This window comes from Euleptes europaea, chromosome 15 (genome assembly GCF_029931775.1).
Source record: "Euleptes europaea isolate rEulEur1 chromosome 15, rEulEur1.hap1, whole genome shotgun sequence".
NCBI classification, from domain to species: domain Eukaryota; kingdom Metazoa; phylum Chordata; class Lepidosauria; order Squamata; family Sphaerodactylidae; genus Euleptes; species Euleptes europaea.
Genome location: NC_079326.1, coordinates 48,930,261 through 48,943,838, shown reverse-complemented (window position 1 = coordinate 48,943,838; position 13,578 = coordinate 48,930,261). Strand labels below are relative to the sequence as shown.

At 45.0% G+C, this 13,578-nt stretch overlaps 1 protein-coding gene across 1 annotated transcript in view; it reads left to right on the top strand.

The window, feature by feature from the left end:
* Window positions 1-13,578, top strand: part of PARD3B (par-3 family cell polarity regulator beta) — a 578,916-nt gene that overhangs the window by 535,157 nt on the left and 30,181 nt on the right. The window contains exon 22 of the mRNA XM_056861663.1: window positions 3,883-3,962. Within this exon, the coding sequence (XP_056717641.1) occupies window positions 3,883-3,962 (80 nt within the window). The remainder of the gene's footprint in view (window positions 1-3,882; window positions 3,963-13,578) is intronic.

Here is a 13,578-nt window from a genome sequence, read left to right as displayed (position 1 = left end):
GTTCTGTTTTACAAAATCCTATTAGCAACTTTGAACATTATTTTTTAATGTAAATCTTTTCCTACTACACATTATTAATTTGTTGTTCCTGGTTGAGCAGGTTATCAAGTATTTCCATGATTCTCGTGCTCCGACAGCCTAGGGTCAAGCATGATTTTCCTCCCATTCTTCTATATATATATATATATATATATATATATATATATATATATATATATATATATATTGAGCGCTCATAGGTTCCCTGCTTTTCTGCACCTTCCATGGTTATCATTTGAGCACCTCTAGAGGAGATGGTCCGTCTTGTTGTGTGTTTGCACATGGACTCTCCAGATGAGACTACACCATATCATTCTTACTACTACTAAGGACATTGAAAATAGGCGACCAGCCATTATTGGATACTCTACTTTTATGTGTGTGTTCTAATGTTGTATGTTTTAATGAGTTAAGTTTCATAGATATATCTCACTTATAGGATTCACAGGTGTGTTAGAATTCACTGTGTTTGGTTGCTAATAAAATGTTGTAATGCTTTGTAGGGCAGACTCCGGGGCATTATACCTCGCTGAAGTCCTCCCCCTCCTCAAACCCCATCCTCCCTAGGCTCCACCCTCAAATCTCTGGGAAGTGCCCAACCTTAAGTTGGCAACCCTGGACCCAAGTATCTTGCATGTGTCTCTCCCCCTGCCATTCCCCAAAGGGCCTGCTCCACAGTTTGAGTAAAGGTAAAGGTAATCCCCTGTGCAAGCACCGGGTCATTCCTGACCCATGGGGTGATGTCACATCCCGACGTTTACTAGGCAGACTATGTTTACAGGGTGGTTTTCCATTGCCTTCCCCAGTCATCTACAGTTTGAGTACCTGTGATTTAACCTAATAATGTATCTGAATACTTGTCTTTTACTGCTGTTTTTGTCCGAGGGATGCACCTAAGACATGAAAATGTTGCATGCATGTAAACACTGCTTCCTGGAGCTCGTTTCACAGTCTTTCAATCATTTAAATATCTTCAGCAAAGCTAACAATATTGTGTATACATTACAAGACTGACAGAAGTGTTCTGTAACCTGTAGAACATGAGGGACATGTTAATTTTCAATTGTGTGTACATTATGTATTAGAGAGAGGGAGAAAAGAAACAAACACAATATATAAATCAGTTTGCAGAAAGGCTGCCGTGATTTATCCTTTTTTTTCTCCAAGTGAATTGTTAACAATGTTGTGAAAAGACGTTAAATCCTCCCCTCGTCCATTAATCTACATTTAGAAGGAGGGAGGAGGAAAAGGTTTTAAAATAACCTCTTAGTGTTTCACTTTGTAAAACTGCTGATTCTAGCAGTGCCAGAGTAGAACAACATACTAATATAAGAAACGGGGATTACCTTTGCAGCAAACCCTGTGCTTGTTGGAGTGTTAGCTCCGTTTGAAGAAGACCCTTTTGTATTTTTGGCCATCCACAGGCTGGGGCTCAGTGCAGGCACCCGGCTGAACTAGAATTAAGGAAGTGTTGACTGAATTTTGGCAGGATGTCTGACTCGTGGGATTTATGACCTGACTGGGTTTGTGATCAGCCAGTAGACTAGAATCCGAAACGAATGTGGCTTTGCCCACCGTGGTTTGTGCTCACTCTGGTTTGCCAGAATGTCTGAATTGGCAAACCAGAGTTACATTTGCAAGTCTGTCTCGAGCACCTGCTGTGCCATATAACACAAATGCTAATCGTATGGATACGTAAAGCATACATACATGCGTATGCATAGGCCTATGCATTCAGAGAATCAATGCCTTTGTTTTGATTGAAATCAATTTGGCGCAAACCATGGGTTGCTGTGATATCTAGACAGAACTACCGAATGAATGAATGAATGAATGAATGAATGAATGAATGAATGAAGCTGAGAAGATCCTTGTGATCTCAAGCAGATCTCAGATGAGTGATCAGCACCCCGGCTTCATCCCACTCTTCCTTTACAGGATTCCTTCGTGAAGCCGGCAACTGTAGCATTAAATCTGTACATCAGGCTTCCTTCTTTCTTCAATTTTGCAGCTTCTTGGATATGTTTGGGGGTGGAGGGGAAGGAATGTCAGGGCATTTGTTTGTAGTTGGCATTTATAATAATAATAAAGCTCCTCAAAGACAGTAAGAGTACCAAGATCAGGAAGTCATTCACCTTTTTTTGTTAATTATGATTTATTCATTCCTATTAGCATCTTTCAGGTGCTTTACAATCTTTTAAGTTCTTCCTTTGAACATCATCCAGAAAAATATTCCCGTTCTATGGAGGCTGGGAGAATCACTTGCATAAAGGATCCTTGAAGTGAGCCAGAGTTTGGATACTGGGGTCTTAGTCCCAGCATAATGGATATTAAGAGTTGCTCTGACCAGTACGTTTCCTTTTTTTTTTTTTTTAAGGACATAGGCTGCACTCCTGGGGGTGGGAAATCAACATAGGAGCCAGCGTGACCCCATGCCGGGGTGAGTGCCACTTTATCACGGGGGCGAACATGCCAGTGTCCAGGAGCAACGGAGCTTCGCCGGTCCCCACCACCAGCGTGGCCAGTCTGGGAACTAAATCTGAGAAGAGAACCATCCACGCTGGCATAGAGGAGGCATTCCTGGGGCGTTCCCAGGGGTGGAGCTGCCTTTAGGCATCTTCCATAGCTCTTTTGGCCTGGGAACGCCTCCTAGAGTGGCGACGAGGCTGCGCCACCTTTTTTAGTGGTGCAGCCTGGTTTTTTTCAGTGGGGAATTCATAGAATCATAGAGTTGGAAGGGACCTCCCGGGTCATCTAGTCCAACCCCCTGCACAATACAGGAAATTCCCAACTGCCTCCCCTACACACACCCAGTGACCCTACTCCATGCCCAGAATATGGCCAAGGTGACCTCCCTCTCATGATCTGCCTGTCATAGAATCAGCATTGCTGACAGATAACCATCTAGCCTCTGCTTAAAAACCTCCAGGGAAGGAGAGCTTACCGCCTCCCGAGGAAGCCTGTTCCACTGAGGAACCGCTCTCACTGTTAGAAAATTCTTCCTAATGTCTAGATGGAAACTATTCTGATTTAATTTCAACCCATTGGTTCTGGTCCTACCTTGTGGGGCGACAGAAAACAACTCGGCACCCTCCTCTATATGCCCTTCAAGTACTTGAAGATCGTTATCATATCCCCTCTCAGTCTTCTCTTCTCAGGCTAAACATACCCAGCTCCTTCAACCTTTCCTCATAGGACTTGGTCTCCAGACCCCTCACCTTCTTTGTTGCCCTCCTCTGGACACGTTCCAGCTTATCGACATCTTTCTTAAATTGCTGTGCCCCTTTCCTTTATTTTTATTTTTTAATTCCTTTTTTCCCACTCTGTGGCAGCTGGGAAGCCTTAGAGGAAGCGGTGTGGCTCTGCTGCTCCCGGCCGCCACGGATCTACCCCCCCTTTAGGGATGGGCTGATAGAGTACCTTTTAAATCGTGCCATCTTCCATCTCAATTTACTGTGTGTCTTATTGTCTACCCTAATCTATACCCCATCCCTACGTGGAACACCCAGTGGTCTTCCATCCAGGTTACTTGTCTGCATTTACTTAGCTGTGGCCGACCTGTCATGCCTGGTACTCCATTACCAAATGAGCCCCCTCTTCCGGCTTCCATTAGGAATGACAGCGAAACATAAGCAGCTTTTTTATATGAAATTCTTTTTTAAAAACAAGTTATTAATAGTGGGTGAGATTAAGTGTAGATTCCTCTTGAGCCCCGGCATTTCTCCTTTGTTGATTTTGGCATGCTCGGAGCATCATTTGTTCTCTGATTATCATTTTGAGAAACACTGTCGGCAACTGGGTTGAATAATTGATCTTTATCTCTAATTACGCTTTTCTCCACAGGTGTCTGGAAAAGGTCCAGATGGGGCGTCTCACCATCTCCAGTTTGAAGGCATAGAAAGACAATACGCCTCCTTGCCCAGGTAAATTTATTTTATTTTTTACATTTTTTCGCCGAGAGAGAGGAAGATTTACCCCTCTGCCTTTACCCTGTTTTGCGAAATCTGCATCAAACAGACATCTGGCAATGAAATGGGAGATTATGTTGCAATTTTTGTCATGCTGCCCTTCTGCTGATGATTTAGTGCCATCTTTATAGCTGTGTTAATAATTTAGAAAGCCAATTCTGGTGGAAAAAAATAATAAAGTCTCTGTCAATGAATGTGTCAGGGAGAGTCACGATACGCAGGGAAGGAACCCGGCATTGAAGGCGCTTCCTCCGTCAGACTTCTAGCAGGGCCTAGCAGTAACAGTTTGGGATCATAAAATCGTAGCTTCCAAGACAGACTGCTGCAGTGAGGAATTTCCCGAGTGACTCTCATAGCTTAAGTTCACGTGTCCAGCATTGCTTGAAGGAAACTTGATTCTATCAGCCTTTTTTAGGGGAGGGTCCATGGCTCAATGGTAGAGCATCTGGTTGGCATGCAGAAGGTTCCAGGTTCAATCCCCGGCATCTCCAGTAAAAGGGACTAGGCAGGTAGGTGATGGGAAGGACCTCTGCCTGAGACCCTGGAGAACTGCTGTCTGCCTGAGTAGAGAATACTGATTTATGGGGAGGGTCCGTGGCTCAATGGTAGAGCATCTGCTTGGCATGCAGAAGGTTCCAGGTTCAATCCCCGGCATCTCCAGTAAAAGGGACTAGGCATGTAGGTGATGGGAAGGACCTCTGCCTGAGACCCTGGAGAACTGCTGTCTGCCTGAGTAGAGAATACTGATTTATGGGGAGGGTCCGTGGCTCAATGGTAGAGCATCTGCTTGGCATGCAGAAGGTTCCAGGTTCAATCCCCGGCATCTCCAGTAAAAAGGACTAGGCAGGTAGGTGATGGGAAGGACCTCTGCCTGAGACCCTGGAGAGCCACTGCCAGTCTGAGTAGACTAGATTAGATTGACCTTGATGGATGGAACAAGGTTCTGATTCAGTATCAGGCAGCTTTGTGAGTTCCAGTAGATTGGCTGGCAGGGTCACTAACTTAGCCAAATTCCTACTCCTATGAGCTTGCACATTTGGGTCAGTGAGCCAGACTCGGTTTTTAGGGGAAGGGCTGTAGCTCAGTGTCTTTCCTCTAACCTTCTGCCCCCACCATTTGGGCCATTCTGCTATTAAAGCCGGTATCCCCACTTACTAACGTGAGGCTGTTGCTTTCAGTAGGTTGTGTAGGAGTATGAAGAACGCATCGTTGGCAAAACCGTGACCGTGACTTCCCGTTACCACTCATGACTGGCGATGCCAAAATGTCCACACATCTAAAAACATATTTTGGCAGGGTATTTCAGCATTTCTAGAATATTCCTTGAAGGTCTACAGAAGCAATTCTGCAAAATTCCTGTTAGATCAGGTTTGGTGATTGAGTTCGCTGCCTCCGCAGAACTGTTTGTCCAATCAAATCCCAGAACCGTCCAACCAAGTTTGCATTTTTATTTTTTACCCGTTTTCTCTCCTTCGTAAGGTGTTCCATCCTGGCAAACCAATTTGCTGTGGTCAGGATGCCAAAGTCAAGGACAGGTGAGCAACTTTACAGGGAATATCCAAAGTCTAGTGAATATTGGCGCTCATACATGAACATCAACAATTCCAGGCAAACGATCAAAAAACTCAGGATACATCTGTGAGTGCTGACATTCATCTTGATGCAGTTGTCAGCATTCGTTGGTGCATGCCCAGACCATGAAGAGATATAATTTTATTGTCAGATGTTCACTAACTTAATCTGGTATTGTCACCAAACGTTGGATGTTCATTGTAATGTGTGCTGTTTAATGCACTTCCACTCGTAGTTTTGTAACAATAATTAAGAGCTGCCAAGTTGCAACGGACCTACACCAACCCCTCGCGGGGCTTTTAAGGCAAGAGATGAGCAGAGGCGGTTTTGCCATTTCCTCCCACTGCGTGGCAACCCTGGTCTAGCTTGGTGGTCTCCCATCCAAGTAGTAACTATGGCTGACCCTGCTTGGCTTCTGAGCTCTAATGAGCTCGGGCTGGTCTCAGCTATTAAGGCTGCTGGTTTAGTCTACTCTAACTGGAGGGTCTCAGGTAGACTCCAGGGTCTCAGGTAGAGGCCTTGCACGTCACCTCCTACCTGACCCTGTTAATCGGAGATGCTGGGAACTGAACCTGGGGCCTTCTGCACACAAAACCAATGCTGTACCACTGAGCCACATTCCTCCCATTAAGGAAACATTGTTCCAAAAGGGAACTGGAATCTACATCTGCAGAGTTTATGTCAAGAGGCCTCCCACTGGAAGCGCTCACTCATTTCCCACCACTTCTCCAAGTGACACTGGTAGGATTTTAAGATAATAATACTGGGGGCGTCTGCACTGACGTCATTTCCAGGAAAAAGCCAAAAGTGACGCCAAGTAGCTCTAGGAATCACCTGATTCATAGAGCTGCCCAATGTTACTTCTGGGTCTTCCTAGAAGTGATGTCTTGACAGCTCCCCCATGTCCCATCCCTGAAGCTCCTGCCAGTTGCCAACCCTCCAACCAGCTGGCACCCCTAGCAGCGCTCCCTGGAGTATCTTCACGCAAGGGCTCCTCCCAGACACACTACAGTGCTTCTTGTCTTGGAACCCCATCCAGTTCCTCGGCAAAGAATACACTGTGTGACTAACAGAAACACAATGGCCGTTTATGCTCGGTAATTAGCAGCCCGTTCCAGGCTGAAGTGCCCCGCATTTTTTTTTCCTTCACGCTGAACGGTCATTCCAGACGTCACTGGGAAGCCGGCGCATACCTGCTTCTCATTTCTTAAAAGCCCCTTTAATGCGACCTTTTGTATTTGCTCCTCCCCCGCATCGAAGCATTCACTGAAGGAAGCATGCAGAATTCCAGCTGCAGCTTAGCTATGCAAATGACTATTGCTAATGGCTATGCAAACGAAGGAACGAATGAGCAGGCGAGTGTGTGGGGGGGTGGAATTTGTTTGACTTTCTCCTCTTGCATCGGGACCGTGAAAAGTCCTTTTAAAGGTTGGATTTTAAAAAATCAGCATTGCGCGAGGAGCAGAATTGACCCTGCATAAATGGCCAATGACATATTTCCAGTTGATGTGCGGTGTCTCCTATGGAGCAGAACCACTCTTTCTATGTTAGGCACCAAACCTGAGGAACAATTAACCCAACACTCCCACTCGGTCATTTCACATCTGCAGAGGTCAGTCACCCGTTTTCTGCATACTTCACATATCCCATACTTTCCCCCTACCTTGAGAAGTGCGGTTTGCTATTCAAGATACTTTTGTAGTTCCCTTGACTGTCCTGGTAAACTTAGCACTGTTGGCAACCCTGGCTTCTCCTTAACAGAGAACGGCCATGTAAACTTTGTCTGTATTTTATGGGCTGCCATGTTTTCTCTGCGTGAGTATATAAGGATGGTATTTTACGCCACTGAGTTTGTAACACACATCATCCAGGTGGCATGAGATTGCATCATCTCAATGCAAACTGCACCAATTATTTCCATCCTTTAGATGGCGGATAGTCTGGAGTGGTGCATTCAGAAGTGCTGCAGTGATATAGATATTACTCAGAGGTAGTAACTGTGTAAACAGTTAATTTACCATGTGTGTGTCACGTAAATATTTCCACTGTACGTCATTATATGTGGGAGGAGTTTTGCTTGCTTGCTTGTTCATTGTTTTCACCTGGTCTAAATCAAGTTTCTTAAAGCTTTGCCTATGAAGCCTTCAGATTATCTATCTGACAAGAATGCTGCATGTGTCAGCTGTCTTTAATATATGGACTTCTAAATAATACTCTGTTGTTTCAAAAGGGATTGTATGCCTCCACAATCTATTTAAGTCACAGCTAATGTGGTGTTGTTAGTTTACTGCCAGAACGAGTTTTCTTTCTTAAAATTGCACTTCGATTCCCCGTGGGTTTCCCTCCTACCGCAGGTGTAGCAGGATATTTTCAAGGTCCGTTTTATATTATTGTCCACCACTATCCATTTGACCAGCGAGCTCCCCCCGGATGATTATGTCCTCTAACAACTTGGAGGATATTTCAGGTTTCATAAAGGAGCGGCTTGAAAAGCAATGCCTGGTATACCGTCTGTGCCCCACTCCATCCTCATCTGATGTCCTTTTATTGCATCCGCTCTTATTCATTTCGGCTCCCCACTTAACAGATCTATTCCATTCTGTCTCTGTCTGTCTGTCTGTCTGTCTCTCTCTCTCTCTCCTTCTCTTCCAGCCCAAGTCTCCTCTAGGCCTTGGAATTGCTGCTGTCTTCCATCTCGTCTATGAATCCCCTCTATTTCTTTCATATCTGCTCTGTAATAGATCATCAGAACTGAATACAGTGCCCAGCTGTGCATGGACTATTGATTTATATGACAGTGGAAGTTTTTCAATATTGTTTTCTATTCGGTTCTTCTCCATCCCAACATCTTGTTTACTACTTCAACTGCAGCTTCTGCTGAACGTTTAGCAGACTTGGACCGTTCACGTGAACAAAAAGATCTCTTGACCTAATTGACATTATGTGTATCAGGCTATTAATTTACCATTCTTCCTTCCTATAGCCATTACTCCTACGAGAGTCAAAAGGGTTTCATTTCTGCTCCATATCTCTCTGATACATATCTTCCTGTAGTTCATATCAGAATGTTGTGTCCTTTAAATTAAAAATATACATCAGTCATACAGAAATCACCTTATTTTTTATAAGACTTATACACTGTATTTCTGAACATTGACATTTCAGAAAACTGTTGTTACAAGATAGAATAATAGAATCATAGAGTTGAAAGGGACCACCAGGGTCATCTAGTCCAACCCCCTGCACAATGCAGGAAATTCCAAACTACCTCCTCCCACACCCCCAGTGACCCCTACTTCATGCCTAGAAGATGTCCAAGATACCCTCTCTCTCATAATCTGCTTAAGGTCATAGAATCAGCATTGCTGACAGATGACCAACTAACCTCTTCTTTAAAACTTCCAGGGAAGGAGTGCTTACCACCTCCCGAGGAAGCCTGTTCCACTGAGGAACCACACTAACTGTTACTAAATTGTTCCTAATGTCTAGATGGAAACTCTTTTTGATTTAATTTCAGCCTGTTGGTTCTGGTTCGACCTTCTGGGGCAACAGATAACATATTTTTGGTGAGGGATTTTGATAATAACATATTTTTGGTGAGGGGTCAGAACAGCTGTTTAAGGTACATACAGGGTGGGAGAGAGGAGGTGGTCTAAGTATACAAACATTATTCTTCAACTACCCCAGGCTGTCCTGTATGCATCAGGGGCAATCATAAAATGGGAACTGACCGTGAGTTTTCCAGGATCTCTTATGTCATGTAGCTTCAACATCTATAGGACATGCTGTTTGATGCCATCCGAGGTGAATGGAGGCAGGTCAAGTAAGAACATGAGTGTTCTAGGGCTGGGTTTTGTTGGGGACTCGTCGGGCAAGGAGGTTACTGCCCTTTTTTCCGATCTAGACTGATCTGTGTTAAAGGCTTTCTTCCAGACCTAAAACCACTGTCACATAGTTGCACAAGAGGCTGAGCTAAGAGTTAGGAAGGTCCCAGGCCAAACCTCGCCTCATCCTTAAAAAATGAGTGGCCTAGTGGTTAAGGGCCCATTCCTGGAAAATGGGTCCAAAGCACTTAGGAGGCCGTCTATGGCCTCCGCCGGCACAGGGGTCCACACTGCTGGCACCCGGAAGGCGCATGCCGGCGTGAGTGGCCCCAATGCCGGCATGCAGGGCCGGGCACCACTCCCTGACCGCCGCCACCTCCCGCTGGCCTCCATCCACCGGCACACGTTGCGGCGGTGAGCCGAGAGGCAGTCCGGCACCCCGGGAGGCGTTCCTGGGGCGTAATGGTGCTGGCCGTGGGGCGGGGCCGACTCCAAACTCTCTCAGCCCAACCTACCTCACAAGGTGTTTGTTGTGGAAAGAGGAAGGGAAAACGATTGTAAGCTCCTTAAAGGTAGAGAAAATCGGGGTATAAAACCCAACTCTTCTTCTTCTCTTTCTCTGTCTCTCTCTCTGTCTCTCTCTCTGTCATTCTCTTTATATGTGTATATGCGTGTGCAGTATTTTGAACTCTCGCATGATGATGACTACATTGTAAATCCTGTGGGCCAGAAAGTTAAGTTCTCAGGGGACATCAAGATGTCAGCGTTGACAGTCCCAGACTTCTTACTTAAAAACATTTTAAAAGTCTCTGGCACCAGTATGGGTGACTCATTGCTAAAACGTTCACCATATGGAGGGTGGAAGACTTCCAATGAGAATGTTGCTGTTGAATCCCATAAATTCCTAATTACTGACAAAATGGAAGGGGAAGAGTGGAATGTTTGCTTACACCTGTACAACAACACACTCCCCACACACATACACCCATGCCATGTATTATTTCACTGATCCAGGAGCCTGCTCTAAAAAGCTGTCATGGAGGACTTCACAAGTATGCTGGAGTTATGTCCCAGGTATACCTGTGTTTCCCATAGCATGAATGTAAAGTGTGACTTAAAGGTGAGGGACTGTAACTCAATTGTTGAGCATCGACTTGGCATGCAGAAGGTCCCAGGTTCAGTCCCTGGAATCTCCAGATAAAAGGATTAGGTAGTTGGTGATGTGAAAGACCTCCACATATATACAGGAAGGATGCTGTTGCAGTTGTCTTGTTTGTGGGCTTCCTAGAAGCGTCCGGTTGGCCACTGTGTGGACAGACTGCTGTTCTGATCCAGCAGGGCTTTTCTTATGTACACATGAGACCCTGGAGAGCTGTTGCCAGTCTGAGTAGACAATAGAGGTGTGCAAAAAAATTTTTTGGTAAAATTCAGGTTCGGATTTGTTAAGCCCGATTTTTTCGGGAAACCCACAATAAGCCAAATTCCCATACCAGCAAATATGGGAATTCGGTTTATTTTGGGGTTTGGCGAAAAAATTCGGCCCGGGGGCATTTTTTGAGGTACAACAGGGTAGCTTGCAGGGACTCTCCTTGCAAGAACCCCCAAGTTTGGTGAAGATTGGGTCAGGGGGGTTCGGTGTTATGGGCTCTGGAGAGGTCCCCCCTCCCTTCTCCATAGAGAAGTATTAGCCGATAAATGAACAGAGAATCTCTCTTACCTTCCAGTGCATTTGTATGGAAGCAGGAGGGGCGTCCTCTTCCAGACCCCATAATGTCAGACCCCCCGACCCAATCTTCACCAAACTTGGGGATTCTTGCAAGGAGAGTCCCTGCAATCTACCCTGCAAGTTTGGGGGCTCTACCTCAAAAAATGCCCCCAGGTGCTTTGCAAAGCCTGGGGAGAACCCGAAAAAGCTGGGAAATTACCTGGTTTTTTCAGGAATGGCCATTTCAGCTTTGGCTTTCCCCCCAGCTTTTCAAATTTGGTAAACCCAAACCCAAAATTTACCAAAATGGCTTTTTTCCTGGTAAATTTTCAGTTCGGGTTTATCAATAGGCACAGCCCTAATAGACAATGCTGACCTTGAAGGACCAAGAGTCTGATTCAGTATAAAGCAGCTTCATATGTGTTTACATCCTTAAATATATATGCACATAAACTTGAAACTCTGGTTCAGCTACAGCGCCACAACAAATGTTCCTGGGTTTCAACTGTATGCCTCTATCATTCATATATCATTCATGGCAAACATTGCCATGGACCTGATGGAGCAAATTTTAGAATTAATTAATTAAGGAGAATTTATTTTCTCTCTCTTAAAAACAAAATAAGCCAAAAATAAACAGAGGCATCTTATTGATGCCCTTTTCAAAAACAGAGGCAGGCATCTCGCTCTGTGTATGTTGCTACAAAAAAAAGATGTAAGAGGAAATAACCAATCCACTCAATGGTGTGGCTTTAAAAAAAATATCTGACATTAACAGAAGTTTAGACACACCGTTGGGAAACTTTCTGTTCTGTCAAGAGCGGCCAGGAGTGGTAGATGCCCATTCTCACACCGAGATGCATTATTTAATCTCCAGAAGGAGGAGAAGAATAAAAGCAAAAGCTGAGGATTTGCAGGAGAGAGAGAGGGTTCTTCTTACTCAGCGCTTGCTCTCGGGCACTGCAGCCAACTGCTGCTGAATAATATTAAGGAACAATGTTAAAGCTTCTCACGCAGGAAGAAAATAGCTTGATTCTTGCCAACCCTGCAGTGCTATTTTGGCACAGGAACCTGACTGTAATGCAAGGTACTGTAAAAATATTTGGACTTTACAAAAAATATTTGTAAAAATACCCCCCCCCCCCCAGACCTCAAAATAAAACCACCCTAAGCTTGTTTTCTGGTTGCATCAGTAACATAGAAAAACTTTAGATGAAAGAGTTTATGGGTTCCTGAAGAAGCCAGAAAACAGCTCCTTGGTTGAAAAGGGGCTTGTTTGCTCAAAGCTGTCCCCACCTCACCCACCACCTCAATCCTCTTGCACTTGGTTTTAATGCCAGCAGCTGAAGAAGAAGAGTTGGTTTTTATAAGCAGACTTTCTCTGCCACTTAAGGGAGAATCAAACTGGCTTACAATCACCTTCACTTCCCCTCTCCACAGCAGACACCCTGTGAGGTAGTTGGGGCTGAGAGAGCTGTGACTAGCCCAAGGTCACCCAGCTGGCTTCATGCGTCCGCCGCTCATGTGGAGGAGTGGGGAATCAAACCCGGTTCTCCAGATCAGAGTCCACCGCTCCAAACTTTAATGCCTAGGATTTTTCCAGCAGCAGCCCAAGCCAGAGAAGCATCAGTGTCTTTGGGAGCTAACAGTTGTTGAGTTTCTCCTTTCCGACCCAGAAATAGACTCTTAACCGGAAGCTGAGGTCAATCGCCAGGACCTTTAATGATCGACATTAATATGATGTATCTCCTGAGACTCGGCCACCTTTCTAGCAAAAACTGCTGATTCTAAAAAAAAAAACACACAAAAACAAATCAATGCTTCGATTCTTCTAAGTCCTTGTGTTGATTCAAGAACAACAGTTTACAGCATAAAGGACATCAGGATAAAACATGGAAGACAAGGCTGAAGAACAAATGTTTGTTGTACAGATCATTTTGAGGATAGGCAAGGAAAGGGGGTCATTTGGACCGAAGCTCATTTGGTCTTAAAATGGGCCTTGAAGGAGAACTTGTACGTAATAGCGCTCTGGATAGTTTGTGTTGGAATAGCTCACACCATTGACATTCAGGGTATGACACGCCGTTCTGCTTTCCCCATGCCACTAAAGAAGGGAAGTTTAGTGAACGTCACAAGGGAGCATTGGCTTCCCTGCAGCATAATTTGTTACTGTAATTTACGGGGGGGGGGGGAGTTAGTAGTAACTTGGGATAAAGTGGGGAGGGGGGAGTCAACATTATAATCCAACTGCCGCATTTGCATAAATTCAACATCCTTGCCGAACTTCACATTAATTCATGTCCGTTATCACCCTGAGATTTGTTAGATTCACGGTCTACCTCACGCGCGCGCAAGCACGCACATGCCACCCAATGAGTCTCTCTCATGGCTATTGTGCAAAATTAATCTGCTCAGTAGAAGGCATTTGTCTTCTGGAGTCACCTTCCCATTTTGAATACCCCCCTTGAGA